The sequence below is a fragment of the Tachysurus fulvidraco genome, chromosome 21, assembly GCF_022655615.1.
Source record: "Tachysurus fulvidraco isolate hzauxx_2018 chromosome 21, HZAU_PFXX_2.0, whole genome shotgun sequence".
In the NCBI taxonomy this organism is placed as follows: Eukaryota; Metazoa; Chordata; class Actinopteri; order Siluriformes; family Bagridae; genus Tachysurus; species Tachysurus fulvidraco.
This window is the reverse complement of record NC_062538.1, coordinates 4674461-4698444: the sequence shown is the minus strand read 5'-3', so window position 1 is coordinate 4698444 and position 23984 is coordinate 4674461. Positions and strand designations below refer to the sequence as shown.

The 23984-nt window shown below is 36.0% G+C and overlaps 2 protein-coding genes and 1 non-coding gene across 3 annotated transcripts; 2 read left to right on the top strand and 1 right to left on the bottom strand.

The window, feature by feature from the left end:
* Window positions 1–11117: 11117 nt before the first annotated feature.
* Window positions 11118–13919, top strand: cd248b (CD248 molecule, endosialin b). The gene has a single exon (XM_027153434.2). It carries the CDS (start codon window positions 11183–11185, stop codon window positions 13280–13282), a length of 2100 nt encoding a protein of 699 aa, XP_027009235.2. The 5' UTR covers window positions 11118–11182; the 3' UTR covers window positions 13283–13919.
* A 2084-nt stretch (window positions 13920–16003) lies between these two features.
* On the bottom strand, window positions 16004–16085 carry trnas-gcu. Its single transcript has one exon. It is a non-coding gene; the product is annotated as a tRNA-Ser (tRNA).
* A 2071-nt stretch (window positions 16086–18156) lies between these two features.
* On the top strand, window positions 18157–21437 carry zgc:110540 (deoxynucleoside kinase). The gene is made up of 7 exons (XM_027153359.2): window positions 18157–18400; window positions 19393–19508; window positions 19754–19947; window positions 20038–20185; window positions 20427–20542; window positions 20828–20927; window positions 21090–21437. The coding sequence occupies exons 1-7, from the start codon at window positions 18307–18309 to the stop codon at window positions 21114–21116; spliced, it is 795 nt and encodes a 264-aa protein (XP_027009160.1). The 5' UTR covers window positions 18157–18306; the 3' UTR covers window positions 21117–21437.
* Window positions 21438–23984: the final 2547 nt, after the last annotated feature.

Below are 23984 nucleotides of genomic sequence, written 5' to 3'. Positions count from 1 at the left end.
CCTCACTCTCTCAGAGCTTCCAGCACTCCTTGACTGGTCCCACCATCTCTCAGGGTAAGAGGTAGACACACATCAAGACTCTTTTCTGTTCTGGCACCGAGGTGGTGGAATGAACTTCCACTAGGGGTCTGAACAGCTGAGTCACTGTATTTTCTACATTGCTCTGGATAAGGGCAGTGTCCTTAAAAAGGAAGTAGTCTGTGCAAATAGTCAATGACCTTGTATCAGGATACAATTTTGTTTAAAAATTAGTAATGATAATTATTATTAAAGAAGAGGAGGAATAGTAAGAATAATACTAAAATTAGATTATGCATGTAATTGTGCAATAATCCATATTATATCTAAAAAGTTACAAACAGGCCTTGCTTGTGGGTTTAATAACATGACAAATAACATGACAACAGGTTATGGTTCATGTTCAGTTAAGATAAATTGCTGTCTCTCAGCTCCAGTGTGTGGACTGAATTACCATACAGAGTGAATTCTCCTGCACAGCACCCACTCAAGCAGTTGTATGCCAACTACATGTGGTCTTTGAAAACAACAAAGTCCTAATCAATACACAAATGTCAAAAATATAATTTTTGTATTATATTACATTATATACTATTTTTAAAAGCGCTCTACAAATAAATTGTATTTGAATTAAATTGAATCGTAGTTCCTGTTTTTCCATATAATATACTGATAAAGAAATGCTAACAATGCCCTGCGATGGGTTGGCACTCTGTCCAGGGTGTATCCTGCCTTGATGCCCGATGACGCCTGAGGTAGTTCGGATAAGCGGTAGAAAATGAGTGAGTGAGAGTGAGAGAGTGCTAACAATAAAAGAGAAAACTAGAAACAGTGGACATTAGGTAAGATTGTGTCGTAACCAGTTTAAGATAATTCTTGATTCTTTATCTGAGGATCGGGGTTCAAGCTCTACCTTGGCCAAGCTGCCACGGTTGGGCCCTTGAGCAAGGCCCTTAACTCTCTCTGCTCCAAGGGCTCTTAACGCTCTCTGTATCATGGCTGACCCTGCGCCCTGGCCCCAACTTCCAAAGTTGATATATGCAAAGAAATAATTTCAATGTGCTATAATGTATATGGGACAAAATAAAGGCTTATATTTTTATTATTATAATATTATAATTATTAGTTTGCATTGTTTTATCTTGAACTATGGAATGCCATAATACAGTCACAGTTTAAAAGTCATTTTCCATTTTTTGTTTTTCATTACTTTATATCCAGGTTTGTCCTCCAGGTGTTGCTACAGTTTATGTTGGTCCCTTTCAGCTCCAATTTCTAGACCCTGAAACTTGATATCCAATATCTTCAGCATGACTGGAGATGTTTGTGTGGGTTCCTCCTACCTCCAGTAAACAGGTCTGAACGTGGATTGGCAGCACTAATAGTTGTTTGTGTATGTGTGTGGGTGTGTTGGGTGGGGCGGGGTAGGGGAATTATTACTCCATATGATTGAATGAGATTTATTGAAAAAATATTGTCAAATTCCATAATGTGATTTTATTAATTTACTTGTGTGAGTGAATTACAGATGTTCCTCTAGTTCAAGCTTGCATTAGTATAAGACACCAGCCCATCTGCTACCATTTTCATTGCTCTATATCTTTTTGGCGTGGGTACGTACACAGATCCTAATTGGAGGTTGACAAAAAGTCCAAAATTGCTGGCTGGATGGAATTTTGCTACTGGAATTGCATTTCTAAATAACATTCATTTTCCTTTAGGTTGTGGAATAAATCATCTTGGTTTAAGCAATGATTATCATGTTTGTCTTTTCTTGAGAAGTGTTTTTACCATGGTTTGGAAAATGATTCACCATTTCCAATTTTCTCTCAAACAGTGTATTTAAGATGTACCACTCATTTCATTTTGATTTCCCCATTTGCTTATTTGTGTTGTGGGTTTGTGCAGTGCATTTTACCGTGTAATTAAGAAACTGTCAGTCATTTGAAAACCTTACTGGGAACTGACTAATACTCTCAGCCTCTCAATCTTCTCAATCTTAGTTATACACTGACAGAGTCTAAGTTTTCATTTTTCTTTCCTGTCAATGTCTGTCAGTCAATTTTTTCCCCACTTGATTGCACTAAATGATTTTTGTCAGTTTGCTGAGGTCACATGTTAATTTTTTTCCAATGATTTATTTTTCTCTTCACTAGATCATCTGGTGGTGTCTGTGATATGTGACTCACTAGAAGCCACATAGACCACCACTTCTGTGCTCCTGTGAGCTGTGGTGCTTTTCCTCCTCCTCCTCGAATCACTCACCAACACACTGCTGTACACAGTCACTCGGTCTGCCCATAAATCAAACATGTATCCAGTTCACAAAAACATTTAATATTTGTTGTGGATACAGTAGACTTCAGAAATTTTGGCACCTTCACAAATAACCCAAATGACATTTTAAGCCTGAGCATATGGGGACTTTGAAACAAAAAAACCCCATAAAAATCCCTAATTAGTGCACCTACAGTAGCAAGAAAAACAGTATTTTGCCTTCACCGTACCAAATATTGCAAGCTCCATGATATTTTCAGGTTTGAACATGTAGATAGCTGTCTTCAATACAGACAACAGCTTTATAGTACAAATGTTAAAATGGTTATTTATACTATGCTAATTTATTTTAGCCGTTATAGTGCTCACTCGTTTTGTTATATCCATCACTTTGCACATATTAGTCAACAATTACGTCTGTCCTTTTTGTTGTCTTTACAACAAGCGGCACAGAGCGAGTGAAATTTAAACAGATTCTCCAAAAGCTCTGGAGAATGTATGGAGAATTTATATTATAGAAAATAATATTCATTTTATACAATAGTGCATGCTTATTTGGAGCAAATGATTCCAGTAATGCTGCAGTTTAGTGTAGATCATATTCCTGGCCTCAGAAGGAGCAGGTCAATGAGAAGCTTCTTGAGATCAGATACCTCTAGAGGAATCAGATATATTTCTTTTAAATGAAGAAAACCTGAAGAGGGGATTAGCCTATAGATCCTTTTTTTTTTTTTTTTTTTTTTTTTTTAGCTTTTTGCTTAATCCATGATTGGCAATTCATTCCTCCTTGGGCTTATGACTCTTTCTTTGTTTTTAAATATTTAACGCTGTACCATTTTGGGCCCCACAGTGGTTCAGAAGCCCACAGACTGCAAGTGTTTTTTAATCACTGATTTTCCATCTGTCATATTTTATGAGATCTGCAGTGTGATGTGTCATATTTTACAGTGTTTCCAGTAGAACTGTATAAGGTCAGTATAGGCACACATACTATATCACAGTAGATGTACTTTCAATTGAGACCAGATGTTAATGTGCTTCACAGCTGAAATTCCATTTTGTGCTGCTGGCTATCGTGCACACAGCTCAAGTTACCTGCACGCTGTAATATCAGCAAAAACAACAGAATTTTCATATATTTACACTGTGTTTTTAATCAAATGGCTGCATCAGACCAGGTGTGTTACATTTTTTAAAACCTTTGATGTAGTAAATAACAGACATCAGTTGTCATTTTGCTGCAGGAAATTAAAGAACTGTCTAGAAATAAGACAGACAGAAGCAAATAAACATGATTTGAATTAAGAAATGACTACAATTAACCTGTCTGTCTGTGTCTTTCACACATTCTCTCACACCCATGCACATGCTAACAATTCATTATTCTTTAAAGTATATAAATTCCATCCATTCCTGAAACAGCTACTGTAAAATGGTTCAGACCAATGTAATGCTTTCTTTCGTATTTAACATATTAATAGTTTTACAAATATTTTTGCAAGCATAAATAGATATTTCCTTTCCTTTACCAGGCACAGCTGTGTTTCAGAGGACAAAGGCTCTTCCACATTGCATCTTGTGCCCGGTATTTAATTCTGTAGAATTCTATGTTGATGTTAGAGAATTGATTTCAGTCCTCATGCACGTGTTCAGTAGCTGCACACGTTCCAGCAACCTTTGATAGTCAGTGGGACAGTCTGGAAAGTGCTCATCAAAACTTATGTAAAATTTAAAAATTATGTAGGTCAAACCATGAATAACAAACAATATAATTCTGCAATTCTCCCACGTGTCTGCAAAGGTCCTGCATGATTTAGTTGATCTCTATGCATTACTCTTGGAGTACATTTACAGCTCAGGCTCTTTGCCGGGGCAAAGCTGCTGATGTAGGCTCCGGTTCCAGGAAACTTTCATTCCTGCATCCTCATGGGGCCCAGTGGAAATCCAAACGCAGCGTGTCTCAATGCCATGAGTGAAGAGACAGGATGCATAGACCTGTCCGTGGGTACTTACTGTGGTCCAAACAAAGCTGCTGCCCCCTGCATGTCCTACGATGACCTTTATAACACAAGGGGATCCTGAATAGAAAGCTGCACAGCGTGGAAGATTCTAGCAAAGGGAAAAGCCATATGGCAAAATTGAGTATGGAAAACTTTTAAGGATAAAATAATGTTGCAATATCTTTTGCTGATACCTGACTAAGGAATATATTATATGTAAATAAATCAAGAGACAATCACACTTTACTTGTGCTACAAGCTTCCCAGTGAACTTTTAGTCAGCACATACTAGGCATGGTGTCAAGAACATACAGTGTTCAGCATACAGTCATCCAGCAGATGCTAAATTGATACGATTCAAAATATTTTCTTTACCATTCTTTCCCCAAATAATTTAAACATGAATGTTTTTTTCAAAATATCTCTGCATATTTGTCTTCACAGAAGTAGGCATCGACAGTATGCAACATGAATCTATGGGATTATTATGATTTTATTCAAAAGCTTTAAACTACTTTGTGTTTTTCCTCCTGAAACTTTTCATCATTGTTTCACCATGTTCTGTAGATACACAGTTCTCCACTAGCTCCTGTGAATAACATAGTCACCAGTGGTAGCTGCTCTGGGTTTAGAGTTTTAATAGAAAATTGTTATAAAATTTTATATGTTGTTCTGTGATTGTACTCAACACGATAGGACAAAGATAGGACACTAAGAATATTGTTGTATGGTGACATTGTAATTCACACCAAGTGCTCACTCAGGGTCATAGACCGAACGAGCAAAATGTCGGAATGACAAGCAAGATGAAGCAATGACATGGTGGTCAAGTGTGAGACGACAAATCCATTTGGAGAACATAATTTCCTTTTTGAAGATAAAGAGCTTTAGATGGGTCAGAAGCTGGTTAAGGAAATCCAGCTGTTCTTGATCAAGTTAGGAAAAACAGGAATGATGGAAAAAGTGAAGCAAGTGCAACTTCAGTCTATTAAAATGCTTATATCATGACTGTATCCTCCAAAAAAGATGTCCATTCCAGAAGACCCCTTTACTATCTTCAGCCTGTGAAATAAGAAACGTCAGATCATCTTTTAAACCATTTTCCATTCAAATCTTCACCACCACCCCCCTGCCTTCCAGTAAGCTCAGTTTTTCCTACAAGTTGCTGTCTACTGGGTTTTATTTTATTACCAAAATGATTACTAAGGTATTAGACCTGGAATCTCCATTTTGGAATTTATCACTGATTGCTCTCGGAGGTAACACAACATTTGTTCACGTTTCTGCCAGATGTCCCTTTAATCGTCCCTTTTACAAACCCAGTGGCCCTAACCTCATTTATATGACTGGAACAGACTGGTGAGGTTTAATAAGTTGAGCTGTTATTTGGACTTCTGCAGGCTCAGAAAATGTATGCTTGATGTTTGGTGAGAGAGCATGCTCGAGTTTGTAATTGTATTTGTAAGTAAAGAAAATCTCTAGGGATTCAGGAACAACTTATTAAGGAAATGTCTTGTCTCTTTGATGACAAGAGGAGTTTTCCAGTGTAATTAATGCATGGTCACGATTTCCTGTCCATGAATGATTTTATTTTTGGGAACATGGTCCTCAGTAATTCGTATTGCTTTCTTCTAGGCTTTTAGGTCCAATAAGTCTGTACTTTTTTAAATTCCTGTTCTTTCAATGAGCCAAACAAATTTGAGAAATGTTCTGCGGCTATTCAGCTGGACACTATGTTTCTCTTGTTATGTCTAAATCTCATGTTCTTTCTGTATTTACACTGAATTTAGCCATGCTGCTTTAACCAAGTATTCTTAACTTATCTCAAGAACAAAGCTCTAACTTAATTCCTAAATAATGTGTCACTACTTGAGATGGAATAACCTAACAAGTGTTATTTTTGATCTATTCAATAAATATAATAATTAATAATAATATATAAATGTTCTTCACCTTTTATATATTAAAAAAGAAGTACACTCACCAAAGGCACCAATAGAAGCTTTATTTTACTTCCTTACTAGGATGTATATGATGAAATCATCTAATCAAAACTTTGGACCAATAAGCGCAATAGTATTGGTCCAGCCACTTTAAGGGTTGAATCTTAATTTGCATAAAATTGAAACATGCATACATTTCCTCTTTGAGATGTTATTTCTTAAGCTAGATATTCCACACTGTAAATTTAAAACAAAGAAGTCCGACATTCAACATCTACAGACATTTCTGTGCCATTCAGATGGCCTTGATGTAGTAAGCTCTAAATAGAACAATCCATTCATGAAACCAGCTGGGCAAGAGCAGGCATTGCTCAAGGCCTGCAAGTAATAGAAAACACTTTGGAGAGGACAGAAACCTTGAGAATTTTGCATGGCTGAATCAGTGGGGCACATGGCCTTGGATAATAGCTTCAGTATGTCTAATGAATCCTAGGTGGCTGATGCTTCCAGTGCCGAGGCCACCACTGGGAAAGACATGCCTTAGCACTAAGAATCAATAAACAAACCATTGGAACCATTAAGTCTACACATATACAGCCAATAGGACTTTAACCTGACACTTTGTTTTTGCACGGTCCATAATCACTTTAGAAGGCAGACACCGTGTATGTAGACAAGGTGAGGTGAGATGGAAAAGGCTTGATCTAAGACAGAGGTTAAGTTTAAACACAAATTCTGAAATACATGTGTTACCTGAAATGATCTGTGGTACGTACAACAGACTCAGGCAATTCTCTGCATTTCAGCTAGACCACTGAACTGCTGCTGATCCTGACAGCTCCTGATATATGATTCAAAGATATGTAAAATTTCATAATAAGGAGCAGAATATGGTAGCGCAGTATTTCTTACACTCACTATAGAACTAGACATAAGAACAAAACATCAGTAAATCTAGACTACACACTGTCTGCAGTTACATATCACAGATGTAAAAATTTGACACTCCCCTTCTCTTTTCAAATACCTTCAAAAATGCCTTCTTTAGTAAAATTGTAAGACCTTTATCAAAATTTTGAAACCTTTATCCTCACAAAATAGCCCAGGCTTCATTTTCTAAGATATTTGGTTTAATCGTAATTCATTCTGGAGTACAGTCTAAATCTCTAGAAGGTCACGATTCCTGTAGAGAGCTACCATATCTCAGTTGCTGTTTAGTCTTTTCTATCCAACACTTTATATCCAAATATGCCTCTGGAGTATCAAAGAGAAGTTACAGGTATGTTTGAAGGCTTCCACATCCAAAGAAAGTTTGTCCATAGAGAGAAAAAGTGCAGATGCTATAGCGATCAGGTGGCAATGGAGGCAACATATGCTGCACACATCACCGGTGACTAGATGGCTGAGGCAATGAAAAATGAAGTAAAGGTCATCCCAGACTTCCAAACATGGCTTAAAAATCAGAGATTTTATAGATCACACCCTACAACTTTGCATTAACTGAAAGGCCACTGGAAAAAATTTAATAAAATGAAATGTCTGAAAAATATCTTTGTAGTGTTGGTGCATTTTGTACAGGTCTGATCAGCACAACAGATCATTCTGGACCAGCACTGTATATAGGTTTATACTTGTCAGTATCATACAAAAAACTTTAAAGTTAGTTTGTGAAAGATTGTTGGGTTTAAGGCCAAAATATACTGAGATGCTATACATGTGGCTTGGATTTAAATGATACCAATGGAAATTCATTCAACATTGTGTGCATATAGCAAGTGTTAGTTAAACGGTCCGAATCGGCAGGACGGAGTGAAATAGGACAACTATTTAACTTCCCACCTTCAGTATGGAATTCGATTTCCACTTTCATACACATCTGCACTAATTATCCAAACAGCAGATATCTGGTTCATGTCCCCAGATCCCAAAATAATCCATTTTAAACACAGTCATTGGTTAAATATGTTAAATAAGACCGTATATCCAGAGGAGATAAGCATGTGTGAAGTTAAGAGGTCAGAGGGTTAGTGGGTGCCCCATTAAGTCCAAGCTATTGCAGACAGCTGTAGAGGGCATACCGATCTCTGAAAGTGTAGGGGTGTAGTGGAGTTAAGAAAGACAAAGAGAGAAACAGGATGTTGATTCCCCCCCCCCCCCCCCCATATTTTTAAAATGAGCAACAGTTTCCCAGCATTCCTCATCAGGAAATTCCCTACGGCCATAGAACACTGATTATGTGTATGTTAAAAGGACGGTTATGTCAGGCTGCTCTGCAGGAGGCAAACTTTTAAAACAGCAAGCTTGTTAACACTGCAAAATATTTTAGAGAATACCAACAGGTTTGAAACCTCTCAGGTGCTAAAATGCCATTTTATATGATTTCATAGGTCATAAAATGTGCTATGAAAAACAACCCATTCATAACACCCACACACACTTATCTATCTATCTATCTATCTATCTATCTATCTATCTATCTATCTATCTATCTATCTATCTATCTATCTATCTATCTATCTATCTATCTATCTATCTATCTATCTATCTATCTATCTATCTATCTATCTACACCAATTCTGTTTAGGATTCCATTACAAACAAAAAAAAATACAGAGCAGCAATGAGACTGTGTTTTTTCTTTCTTTTAAGAAATAAGATAGAGTTTTCTTTTAAGAATGCTTTTTTATTAGTATTTATTATTACGCTATTATATAGACCAGCACTTGTATCAACATGCTCCCACCTGTGATTTTATGAGCTTAGCATGTGAACTGACATGAATAAGACCTTTAAAAACAGACTGTAAACAATAAATAACTATGGACTTTTTGTTAATGACCTCTAATTAGGATCACTATAGCCTTGGAAAAAACCCATAAGTAAACTCATGGGACTTTAGGGTGTAGTTTCTGCAAAGGGAGTATCTACAGGATAAAATCTTCACAGTCTACAGGCGAAGAACAGGAAGTAGGCCTTTGTAAATCACATCTGAAAACGAAGTTCAATCTGAAATTAGATTTTTCTGCAGGGTATTACAGAATAAATAGGTCTAAATTAGCAAACAATACTCTTTGTGTACATGTATACACACTGACAAACTGTGTTCAATGGAAAAGGCGTTCAATTAAATTATGTATGTCATCAGACCATGTAAATGTTGCCAGATCTTTAAAGAATTTAAAAAAAACTTCTTCAAATGAGAGTGATCTGGAAAAAAAAATATTCAGATAACTCTCATGGAAACTGACAGTGCACAAAAAAAAGTTCCATCATATGAAACACAAGCACAGTTATGACAGCTTCGGGTCTTTTACAGTTTGGAAACCTTCATCTATTTCAGGGAAAGATGCAAATCTAAACAGGCAGTGTAGGATAAAGACCAGATGTGTCTGTACTAAGCGTGCTTCAGCATATGGGCTGTTGGAACAAAAAATGCCTCAGGAAGATCAGCATCTCTGAAGGGTTATGTACACAAAATTAAAAGTTACTATACAGTTTGTCGCTTTTTATCTTCTATGACTTAAATTTATAGAGCTTGCAATTGTCTTTTAATTTGTTTATGTGTAAATGTGGCTTTTTTTTAAATACGTTGTACAAGACCACATTAGATTAAGGGCATCCAGGGAAAACAAAGAAGCCAAGAATGATTTGTTTAAATTGGATGGAGACTGGGTAGTTCTGGAGGAATTTTACAAAGGTACACACTGACTTAAGACAGAGAGACTTAAATTCAACTCAATACTTGGAGAAAAATAACTGAGGGTTGATTTGAATTACAGACAGGGAAAAAGTTTGAGAACAAAAGCAGTCATTGCTTTGTCTGGCTGCTAGACAGTTTCTACTGCTGACCACTGGCACCACTACAATTTCTAAACTGCATCTGCATAATAGCTTCTCAAATATTGTTTGTAGTATAATCTCCTATTGATGGAGCATTTTATTTCTAATCATCTCATCTAGTGTAAATGTGATATAATAGTTGTTCCTAAAAATATGAAATGTGAAACCAAGTCAAGTACGGTTCATACAATTAAACCTAAAAACTGGTAAAAGAAAGGATGTGGAAGAAATTCCCCACTGTAAAGACATGGAAACATTTGCTAGAGAGTTTTAACAGTAAGTCAGTGTTTATGTCCTTTGAAGCAAAAGATTTATTTTTGATGGGACTTTGGATGAGTGTTGTGGTCTTTATTGGGAATGAAAGAACAGACACAGACTGTCCCTGTTATGTGAAATAAAAGGACTTGTGTCTCCCAATGATATTCAGGTTCACAAGTTTGCTTCTCAATACAAAAAGGATACCTAATACTCAGCATGAGCCTTCTTTATTGTTTTCTTTCTCCAGGCAGAATCTGATAACCATCACTTTTAATTCTACATAAAATAAATCATGCATTGAAATCTATATTGCTGAAATGTAAAGACTAATTAAAAAGAAAATAAAAATGAGATGGCAAAATGTGGCACAATACAGCACGAGCTATAACAATTTACTTAAATTCATTCATGGATGTGCATACATTTTCACTTCTTAAAAGAAATAAAGAAAATATAAAATAAAAATCCAAATGGATACAAAAACAAAATGATCCTTCTGCAAAATGAGAGAAAAATGTCCAGGCTCACAGACAATTTTGTGATTATGATAGATGAGTTGGAGGTAAAGTAGGGGGGCTTGTTAGTGGGGCTACAATCTATTTTCTTAAACAGGCTTATGAAAACCATACGGCACCAGAGAAAACCACAGGTCGAATTCCCTCCTTATAACCCCCCAAACTCCTCACACACTCACTCACTCATTACCCGCCCCCCTCTTCCAAAAACATACATCCGTACCCTCCCTCACTGTCTCTCTTTTGCAGACAGACAAAAGTGCAGACCAGAGTTGGATCTCCTGACCAACTGCAAAACCTAAGTTACGGCTGAAGAAAAGTAATACAAAAGATGACAGAAGAAAATAAGTTTCCAGTTGGACAAAGGATGAATGCAGAAGCAGAGAAAGACAAGTCTCTGAAACAGATGTGCTGTGCTGCATACCCTATTCTCTTCCTTGCAGTGCTATTGATTTGCCTGCCTCAGGGAATTTTGGGTCAAACCTTGCAGGAACAAGATGGTTTGTGCAACGCTGAGAGATGCTACTCAGTTCACTTCCAGCGCAAGACTTTCCGGGAATCTTGGAAAAGTTGCAAGGATAAAGGGGGCAGTCTAGCAACAGTGAAGCGGCCAGAGGAGGCAGCATTGATCCAGGATCTGCTAAATGCTGCAGACCGTCATGGTCCTCGTCCCAGGTTAAGGCTCTGGATCGGTCTCCAGAGGCAGCCTCGACAGTGCTCAGCCACACGTCCTCTGAGAGGCTTCACCTGGATTACAGGAGATCAAGAGATGGAATACACTAACTGGCAACGTGAGGAATTACCAGGTGCATGTGCTGCCCCTCGTTGTGTGGTTATTACCTACAACACGACAGACAAAAGTAACAGTGATCAGAACAACTTTAAGTGGTTAGATGGTTCATGCTTGCTTGCTGTGGACGGGTTCTTGTGTCACTACACATACAAAGGGATGTGTCCTGCTCTGCAGAGTGAAGGAAAGGGACCTGCACTCTACACCACCCCTTTCGACCTGCACAGTACCCTGCTCTCTCATGTCCCATTTGGATCTGTGGCCACCTTACCTTGTCCAGACATCACCAAGGGAGATCAGTCAGTACTCTGTATGCTACATGAGAATGGAAGTGTTGGATGGTCCAAGGATGCACCTCTTTGCTCTGATACTTCAAAGGACTGGTGCGAGCAGGACAATGGAGGTTGTGAGCACTTCTGTGTAAATGCAGGTTTTCACTATTATTGTGAGTGCTCAGAGGATTTCAAAATAGGGGAGGATGGGCAAAGCTGCCAGCCCTTGGATCCATGTCACAGTTCTGACTGTGAGTTTGACTGTGAGCCCAGTCCTGGGGGATACCGCTGCAAGTGCCCAGAGGGGTACTTTCTCTCAAAAGATGGTCTAAATTGCATTGACATTGATGAGTGCTCACAAAATCCATGTCCACAAGTTTGTGTTAATGCACCAGGAACATTCGAGTGCCGCTGCAACGAGGGGTATCAGCTGTCTAAGTTTGGTGAGTGTTTGGATGTGGATGAATGCAAAGAAGGCAAATGTGAGCACTTCTGTGAGAACTCACTAGGAAGCTATACATGTCTCTGTCATGAAGGATTCGCCCCTATACCTGATGATCTAGAGCACTGTGAGGATATCAATGAATGCCAACATACTGGCATTTGTGAGCAGATATGTGACAATTATGAAGGTGGATTTCAGTGTAGTTGTGAGGCAGGCTATGAGTTGCAGCAGGATGAGTATTCATGTTTGCCTGTCAGTGACATGGCCGAGCAGTACACAACTGCTGAACCGGCTCATATGACAACACCTGTTTCAGATGAACCTGCAACAACACCTGACACAGTAACTGATGAGATTACTCTGAAATGGCATACTGAACCTCCACGCACAGAGTGGATCACCACAGGGTTAGACTGGTTTACAGACACAGCACAGGAGGAGTACATTGCCTCACCTGGCTGGACAGAGCAAACCACTAATTCCCCAGCATCAGATTGGTTAGAAGATTTTCCAACAACAAATATACCAGCTGATTCAAACGCTAAGAATGAAATAAACCCATGGTTTGATGAGAGCAGAATAGAATCACAAGGTGAAGCCCACTTACCTTCAACTCTTTCACCAAATGGGAATGGGGATGCTGATAGAATCACTCCTTTGACACATCAAATTCATATGAGTACTTTGCCATCCACCTCAAGCCAAGAAAAGAATCTAGATGGCAAAAAGAAACATGACAGAAGCTGGTTGTTAGTAGCACTCCTAGTTCCTCTCTGTGTCTTTATCGTAGTCATGCTCGCACTGGGTATTGTGTACTGTACAAGCTGTGCTGTTGAGCCACGTGACAAAACTGTAACAGACTGTTACAGCTGGACCACCAACTCCAAGCCTGCTGAAACAAAACCTGCAAAATCAAAGGACTGAAAATTTTGCACACAACAACATGACTAATAAAAATAGCAGCATCCCAAACATGTCTGGCTGTGTCTCGTTATGTCACTTTGGCATTGTTTAGAGGTTTAAGGGGTCCATGTGTGGACTGTTTTGAGAAAACTTTTGGAGACAAAGCATCAGAAATCTGTTTCCATCTCAGTGCAGTTGCATTTTATTTGTATTTTGCTGTACATTTAGAAGTTCTAATGAAATCAGTACTGTGTTGTCCATACATCCTAAAGTTACAAAAGCTTGATTTAAGCTTTGGCTGTGCATTTTACCATACCCAATGTTTTTCAGATTAAAGACAATTGATCATATTGACTGTGTCCAACATTTTATAATATATGTACATTCAGTAAGACCATATTGCCCAGTTACATGTATCTTGATACTAAATGTTTGATTATTATATAAATTTTGTATCAATTTCAATTACTGATATTTGGTCAGTGAATAATTAAATTTGGTCCAAATTATTGTAAAGCAATGTATTGCAGAACATAGTGGATTGTACAGTTTGCTTTTGTGAATTGGCTATTTGTAATGTGAACATGCACTTCATCTGTATTTTGCCTAAATGATTCACAGTTTGCCACAAATTCGTAATAAATTTGAATGTAAAGTCTGCTGTTTGATCTCGTTCAGAGCTATTTGAATTCCTATTGCACAAATTATATATGTCTTATATTATGTTTTAGTGCCATCAACTGTGAAATGTGATGTTTGAAATAGAATATAATCACAGACGCGCTGTGGATGCAGAAAATTAGTGGGATCCAGGGATCCCCTAGGTTCATGAGGCATGCCTGTAAGTTAATAAGTTAATATGCAGTTAATATAATAACAAATCTATCTGGTTTAACAAGTTATTATATTTTTTTAAGAGAACGAATTAAGGAAAAAAATATTCAGTGTTTTCATTAAATAAATATGATGGATAACAGTTAGATAAGTTGAGTAATAAAAGAATTAAGCAATCAGAACAACTCGACACACAACAATGAGGTAACTAGAAAATCCTCAATTTTGTGCTAGCTCAGCATGTGTTTTGGTAGCAGGTAGCTGCTCAAACCAAGTCATGTGTTTCAGCAATGGTGGTCCGTGACATTCTCTCTCATGTTAGACAAAGTGATATTTCTCTCATGTGATCAAAGATCTCAGATGCAGTCAGTGAAGGACAGAAAATAAATACTTCAGGTGGAAAGGAGCTTAAACTCTCAACAGAGGGCAGGTAGATGTACACAAATTACCAGTTTGTTATGAATTAGTGAACTGTCAGTTTGATACCGTATAGAGGAAGAATATTTTAGGTATTTTGTGTGGATTGTTAAAATTGCGACTTAAAGTCCTGAACTATCAAATATTTAGATTTATTTTGTTATTTAGCTTATACTGACAAGCCAAGTAAGTAGCAGAGATGAAGATTCGCAAACACAGACGGTGTCATCAGTCCTACATCGAAAGTTCCAGTTTCTTCCATGTAATGTGCAACCTGGGGGTAAAATGGGCCAAGAAGTGTTTGAAATCATTTATCATTTAAATTATTGTCTCAGATAACATGCTATCATCTGGACCATATTCTAAGCTGTGGAATGGTGGTGTGTGAAAGTTTGAGCATATCAGGTAAAGCTGTGTGATGGACATAATGGCCCTGTGAGGACATGTTTTTGTACTCAAATCCTTGGATATTCATCTTGTCTATTCAGTCCTTAACTGCCGTGAAACTGATGTGTTGTGACCAGTACCACATGTGTTGAGAATTATCCACCACCCAGATAATTCAGGGTTCAGGCACCAGGGTCCTGGAAGCAATGATGTTTTGTTTCACTGTTTACTCTACTAGCTGTGCATCCCGATAGATAGATAGATAAATAGATAGATAGATAGATAGATAGATAGATAGATAGATAGATAGATAGATAGATAGATAGATAGATAGATAGATAGATAGATAGATAGATAGATAGATAGATAGATAGATAGATAGATAGATAGATAGATAGATAGATAGATAGATAGATAGATAGATAGATAGATAGAAAAAAAGCTACTTGATTTGACTTGATTTAAATATGATGGTACATTTTTCGTCTAATTAATGGAAAATTGAGATGCCAGCATATAGCTTAGTAATGGGATACAGTCAATAATTGTACACCAACAGAATGCACCTGTATTTAAAGTACACTTTTTAAACTAGCCACTAAGTCTATGTTCTATGTCATGTCTGGTTCAATTTGCAAAGTAATGTAGTTTGGGTGGTTGATTAAACGGCTAGTAGTGTACAAGAAAATCATACAAGAAAATATCTGGCTCTAGTTACTTCTTTTTTATACGATTTTAAACAGAACAGTGCATAAGCAACAAAACCCGGAAGTGTGGCATCACCTTAGAAAACATTGACACCTTGTGTTGAAAGTAAGAAATTGATTTCCAAATTGTTAGAATAATATTTGAACAACTCTCTTGTAAAAGATCGGATATAAAAATAAAAGATAGTTTTATTAAACATACAAAAGTATTTTTTTCTTATTTAGACAAAAGGTTTTTGATCGAATGTTCCTATTAAGAGGAATGAAAGAATATTAAATGAAAGAAAGTAATATTGGTTTGTTAGAAAACGTTATATTGGTTAAATGAAATGCATAGTTATATGAGGACTTGAATATAAGTTCGTATATTTTTTTTTATAATGAAAATAAAGTTTATCGACGAGGATGGGATTCGAACCCACGCGTGCAGAGCACAATGGATTAGCAGTCCATCGCCTTAACCACTCGGCCACCTCGTCAGAACGGCGACAAAGGGTCCATTTAACGAAATTATATTTATTTACTGCTTACAAAATAAGAAACCACGACAATTATATTCAAACTGTTGTTGTTGTTTATGAACTCAATTTTACGTTTAGTCAGTGTATAAAATTATTTCTTTACGGTTTACGCTAATGTTGAACTACATTTCTTTTAGCTAACTTTTAGCTGTAGCAGTGTTGCTCTTTAGAGGAAAGTAGCAAACGTTTGCTTAAAAAAGTCACCAGGATCACTGAACACAATTCAACCAAATACAGATTTCCATTTATTATTTTGTGCGTGTGTGTGTGTGTGTGTGTGTGTGTGAGAGAGAGAGAGAGAGAGAGAGAGAGAGAGAGAGAGAGAGAGAGAGAGAGAGAGAGAGAGACTGGCGTTGTTTATTGTGTTTGTTGCCTTTTTGGAGTCCTTTATCATTATATATCTATTTATATTACATGCTGTATATATGTTTAGATATATACCTATTTATATTACATGTTGTATATAATGCTACATATTTATCTGCACTTGTCTATTTGCACAGTTGCTACTCTTTGCACTTCTGGTAGATGGCAAACTGCATTTCGTTGCTGTGTACCTGTACTATTTGATGACAATAAAGTTGTATCTATCTTTGTATCTAGAATGTTTTTTATTATGTAGTATTAAGATTTCTCGTCACTAGGAAAACAGGCCAGAACCACTGAGATCATGACAATGCCTTCATGCACAAAGCAAGGTCTATAAAACAGAAATCCTCACAGCCTTGATACAAAATCCATCTTTCTGTTAATTCATGGTAAGGTCCACATACAGTTATAGTGGTGTAATGTCACTAAAATATTGAGCTTTAGTATTTCTTATAACTCAAATGATGCAATAAATCTTATATAGACCACATACACCACATGATGCAGGTATAGTGTGTGAAGTAGCTTTTTCCCTCAGGCAATCAGAATAATTAACAGTTAAAACTAATACACCCTACAGCATACTTCCACAATATGGTATGCCACACACTGCACTTTAACTTAAACAGTTCAACACTGGACTATACATACACACTGCATTTAATACAATAATCTATCCGTTACCACTGGATACCATCCGATACACATCCATGACATCCAAGACATTTCTGTATCCAGCTCACATACAATCTGTTGCACCTTAGCATATTTTTATGCGTATATATGTCTACATAATGTAGGAATGTCACTGTATGTATGTACATATTGCGTGCAATGTGTAGTGCTAACTGTAAGTATGTCTAATAGTACACTATGTGTACTGACTATATGTATGAGCATATTGCACATTTTCACCTGTTAATTTCACCTGTATGTTAATTGTTTCTGCAATTTCTGGAGTACGCTCCCAAGAATTTCACTCACTAAGGCACATGTGCTGTGGTGATGTGACAATAAAAGTGACTCTGACATTGACTTTAAATGTCACACTATTTAGATCAAGTAACGTGATATAGTTTATCTGTGATCGATTAAATAGCCTTGTCATATGGTAAGTACACGGTAAGTAATTTCGCTTTCATCAACCATTTAAAATGTCAGTAACTTGAGATGTATACGTTCTGAGAAACAGCAATGTTATAATAGTTCATGCATTATTGCTATTATTACATGCTGTAAAATTATAGATGATGTAGATTTTTATGTTTTATATTTTTTTATAAGTTTCAAATGAAACGTGTTTACTACATGTCTTTAATGAAACTATGAAAAAAACTATATATATATATATATATATTTTATTTTTATCCATATTTACAGATATCCATCTCTGTATATATCTATTTACAAATTGTTTTAAGAAATTATAATGTTTTATGTTGCTGTTGTTGTAGTCGTAAAAATAAATAAAAAAATAAAATGAAAAACATTTCGACCATTTTTTTTTAACTTTCAAAAAGTCTTTACAGAAACCACGCGAATGTGTGCAATTAAAGAAAACAGCACTGTTATAAAAATATTTTGGGCAATATTTAATATTTAAACCACGTGTCTTCCCGAACTCTTTGTTGGAGCTTCCTGTAACAACCGGATATGACATAGCATAGTAGTATAGTATGACGAGTAGTATTTGGCGCGTTTTTTTAAACAAACCCCAGACTGGACTGGTGCAGCGTAGTGCATTGGGATTTCTATTACTTTTTAAAGTATTTTATGGTTCATTTATAACAGTGATCTATCATTTCTCGTCATGGCGACTCCCCCGAAGAGAATTTGCTCCGGTTCTGACTTCAACAGCAGTTTTGAAAAGAGAGTTAAGAAGATTTCTATTGAAGGAAACATTGGTAAGTTCAAGTTGTTGTACTTACAATAATAATAATAGTAATCATAATAATTATAATAATATGAATAACTATTTTCATATATATGTATATCTGCTTATAAAATTAAAAAGCAAATTTTTTATTTTTATTTAAATGACTTTCTTTCCATGAAACTTTGTGTTTTTGGAACGGTAAAATTTCTTTTGTTTGGCGCCAAATAAAGACACAAAAACGCGGGAAAAAATGAATGCCCTAAAATCCTAATGTTGTTTACAACACTATTGCTAATACTACACGACAATCAATTGCGTCTCATTGTCAAATTTCTATTTTCTTTGCTTTATTTGACTGGTTGTAAGTGTATCGTGGAGCTTTAATTTGAACTGCTTCGTAAACACTGTTTATATAAATGGTCAATGAATTAATTGATTGATTGATTAACAATGAATTTTCAATTAATGAATAAAGCTCGTGTTAAATTAAATGATATAAATTAAGTAATAGAAGAAACTCTAGGCAGGACTGTAGGCAAATGGTTTAAGATGATTGATTGATTGTCTTTCCTGCTTGATTGCTGAGATCCTGTATTTAAATGGAAATTTGTCTGTAATTAATAATGCTAATTCAAAATATTGATGCTCAAATTGATAAGAAATGATAAAGCCTGAAATCTTTGTGTTGGGGATCAAATGAAGACCCATTAGAGAAACTTACAGAACATTTTGTTTTTTTATTTTAAAAAAGGAATGAAATAAAATTTAAATTAAATTTTGAGGAACAAAAGGTGTTAAAGTACAATTTGATTTCATTGATTGTTGTCCTACTTGTCTGATTTGAGGTTTAGAACGAATTTGACGAGCATGTGATAAACTCTGTCCAATGATTTCATCATAAGACACGACTTTATAGTGCCAGACTTTATTACTGATTTTTGTCCACCTTTATCTCTTTTGTTAGTGAATATGTTTTTAGATTTTTGGAATAAATTAATTTAACCTGCATTTCTTGAATAGCCGCAGGCAAGTCAACCTTTGTGCGGTTGTTAGAAAGAGAATCCGAGGAATGGGAAGTGATCCCTGAGCCCATTGGCAAATGGTGCAATGTTCAGACTGCTGAGAACGAGTATGAGGTATGAAATTCTCAGACTGATTTTCTTACATTGAACTCATGTTACATGTGATTTTTTAAATTCTTTTTTAAATGGGAATAAAAGATCTGTGTACAAATGAGAGCGTGACACTGGCTGTATGATAGAGACTTAAGCACTTATATACGTCACTCTGGATAAGGGCGTCTGACGAGTGATGTAAAGGTAAACATTGAATGCTGTGAGAGATGTAGAAAATCAAATGCCTAAAATGTTGACCTGTTTAGGAGCTGACCACATCCCAGAAAAGTGGAGGCAACCTGCTGCAGATGTTGTATGACAAGCCCAGCCGCTGGTCCTACACCTTTCAGACCTATGCTTGTTTAAGCCGTGTTCGTGCCCAGCTTCAGCCTCCCTCTGCCAAGCTACAACAGGCTGAGCACCCTGTCCAGTTCTACGAGCGCTCGGTCTACAGCGACAGGTACCCTGACGAGAAAAGAAGTGATTTGGAACCCAAGTATGTTTTTAATGTAATATGTGAATGTTTAGCAAACTGTCCTTATTTTTGCAGATATGTTTTTGCTTCAAACCTCTTTGAGTCTGGAGACTTAAATGAGACAGAGTTTGCGATCTACCAAGACTTTCATAGTTGGCTTCTCACGCAGTTTGAGTCTGACCTTGAGCTTGATGCCATAATCTATTTGCGGGCTGATCCTGAGGTATGTGTGGGTTCTTTCTGATGTTCTCGCACATAAAATCTTCTTTCTTTTTCTCAAGCTCACACACAGAATTTAAATGACCTGACACACAAGAATACAATTCCACATAGGTTTGATTCACTGTCTTGAATGCTGTGGCACAGTTTAGTATGTATTTTGATGTGGATTAAACTGGAAGAAGACCTTTCCAAAAGGACTGAATTTCAATCAGAAAGCCTAACTTGAGTCATTCGTGTTGCAGAGGTGTATGCAGCGTCTTAAATACCGAGCTCGTGAGGAAGAGTTGGGAATTCCTCTGGAGTACTTGGAGAAACTTCACTATAAACACGAGTGTTGGCTCTATAACAGAACTACTCAGTAAGTTCATCATTATACAGTATAATAAATTCCCTTTACGTTTCCTGAAGGCAGTAATGCCAACTGGTGCCCATATATTTACAGTCGTAGATATTCGGCCTTTAGTATTCAGTCTTTTTTGTTGTTGTTGTTGAAAATACAGAATACATTATTCCATAAGTTGGTTTTAAAAATTTAAACAATTAATCACAGAGACCCTGGTGTTGATCATCCAACAATGTCAATTGTGATCCATATATTTCTCATGTTCTAATTTCTTTCTTTCTTTCTTTTTCCCCTCCACAGGGTTGATTTTGAGTACTTGAAGGATCTCCCTATTCTTGTACTGAATGTTAACGATGACTTCAAGAATGACAGAATAATGCAGCAGGCAGTGGTTGACAAGGTAAAATGCACCATGAGATTAGCCTGATTTGCTTTAGCTGATATGCAAGCGTAGTAATTATACAATATAAGACATCTAACCTTCTTGAAGAGAGGAAAAAATGATTGTGATGTTTTAATGTCTGGTCAATTCATTTGCTTAATGTGTTCTATTTCTTTACAGGTGAAAGAATTCCTGTCTACACTCTAATACATAATCAAACATTGTCCAAAGTGTTTGTGTGAGATAATGATGTGTTTAATACATTTTTATAGTTTATATCCCAAATGTACCCGTTTACAGTAATACATGACAAATTTATTGAATTTCAACTGAAATATTTTATTATATTTTCATTGTCAAGCTTTAAGTGTTTGATACATGAACATTTTTAAATGTAAATATGTACATTTTTGCTATTAAGTTTTTTATGCTTTTTTAATGTTTTTTATGATCGAATATGTATTTTACATATTTGAAAAATGTCTAATATGGCAATAATTAAAATGCAATAAATAGTGTTGGACTTTACTGTTTAAGCTTTTTTTTTTTCCTGCCATGGGAACCTCCAGAGATGGGTGACTGAGTTTGAGGTTTCTCAGTAACAAGCAGTGTTTTTTTTTTTTGAGTGATTAACTTCAAGAAAACATTTTATAACTGCTATAATGTAAATGATATAAGGATGATATTCACAATTTTACAATATTCCATGTAATTTAACAAGTTTTTAGTAAATATTAATTTAGGATCATCTGCAATTCAGTGTTTTCTGTGAGGAATAAACACTTCTTTGTACCCCTATGGGGTGCTAATGACCCGCCACTTTGTATCACATCATCTTATCATTAATTACCTAATAATACCATGTTGTATTGTTTTATTCCTTACACACAAAGTAATCACATACTGTACTTCATTTGAAATCCTGATTACTTGAAGCTGACTTATTATGGAAAATGTTTCTGAAATGTTCTTTACAAATTTTCCAGTCGATTCTATCTGTAAGTTACGCTTTACATAGAAATTGTTGAGGAAAAAACATATTGGAAAGCTTTGTCATGTTGATCCTATTACGATACCTTAATTAGTAGTTTCATGGTTGTAGTTATAGTTTTGTTTTCAATTCAGTTTATTTCTATGGCGCTTTTACTGATATACATTGTCTTAAAGCAGCTTTCCAGAAACAAAAAAATTAAGTTGCTATTTATTTCTAACAATTTTCCCTAATGAGCAAGCAGGTTGCAAGGAAAAATTCCCTGAGATTGTATGAGGAAGAAACCTTGAATGGGAACCGACTCAGAAGGGAACTTCATCCTCATTTTTGGTTTTGTTATTCTTTTCGTATTTTTGTTATTCTATATTCTCTCTATACATTACAGTATAGATAAATAATGTATATAGAAGCACAGTGACTTGTCTGCATTTTATTTTTCACTGACTTTTTTAAAAATCGGTAGGTCACTGACAAATGAAAAGTTACGTTGAGCCCATTTTTATTTTTCATTTTAAACATGTAATTTTAATTTTTAAATTTATAAGGTTTAGGTAAATTATGACCTAATTTTTATTGTTGTTTTGAGGTATGTGAGAAATAGTTAAAGCACAAATCTTAAGTTAGAACAGATGTTTAAATCATGACAACTATTTAACTGTATTTTTTGACATCCTGTCTAATGTACTCAACACCTGCAAATCATGTAGCACTCAAGCTATTATGAAAGACGCAAGGAAACTTTTTAAACTGTATTCCTGTAAAGCTGGTCAAATTATACTCATAAGGCCTTCAGACATAAAAAGTTTATTAGTAACGTGTGAAATGATTAAATACCATTAAATGCAGGCACCTGGTTCAGGGATTATGCCTTACATTTAAAAAGAAAACATCACTCATACACTGCATTTCCTTCTAGAATTTTCATTTAGAGTTCTAAATAAACTATTATAGATACACACAGGTATTATGTCTAAACATACGTCACACTGATTCTGTTCATGTAAGCAGCACATATTACAGGTATACAGCAACAAAATGCAGTTTGGCATCTACCAGAAGTCCAAAGAGTAGCAATTGTGCAAATAGACAAGTGAGACAAGTGCAGATAAATATGCAGATAAATATGCATGTTACATATATATATAAGGCTATAGCAGGGCAGAGATGTGTGGACATTGCTGAAAAGTACACAAATGGTTATAAGGTTATGGTTATATATATATATAACTATATATATAATTTATTTATTTATTGTCACATCACCACAGCACAGAGTGCCTTGGTGAGTGAAATTCTTAGGAGCAAATTGCAGAAAAATTATATAGATAATTATATAGATAACGAGTTGGCATGTGAAATGTGCAATATGCTCATATATATAGTCAGTACACAAAGTGTACTATTGGGCGTCCTTACAGTAGCACTACACATTATATGCAATATGTACTTATATATGTATATGTGTAAATATATTTACTTAACACACTGATGTGTGTGTGTGTGTGTGTGTGTGTGTGTGTGTGTGTGTGTGTGTGAGAAAATGTGAAATATTACACAAAATGTACAGTAAGCAATTAATGAATGAATTATATCTTCACCAGTAAAGCTGATCTAAACTACATTTCCCAGAATATCTTGAAATCCGCCTATTGCCTCACACTCCCATGACTCAGTTGCGCCCTGATCTGTACTGTGTTTTCATGATTACTTACAAGTAGAGAAACTTAACTCTTGTCCTAAACATCTATTTAGCTGTCAAGAGTCAGAATTGAGCACTGGGCGCTTTGCTGATTGTAAACTAAACTTTATACAGTCCTCCGACTTAAAGCAAACGATCATTTAAGACAAAAATAGGCGTATCTCGGAGGGCAGGACTTTATGACAGACGTATCGATAACCAATCGCAGTTAGCAGGTGATGTTTCCTGGCGTGAGCGCTCACGTAAACCAACCTTTACATCGCTTGCGTTCGTTCGAGTGGCGTGTACATTAGCCAATCGTCTTGAAGAATCTCTGACTGTAAGCCAATCGCCGTGGGGTATTTTGAAAAGAGGCGGGACAATACAGAAATAGAACGAAGTGGGG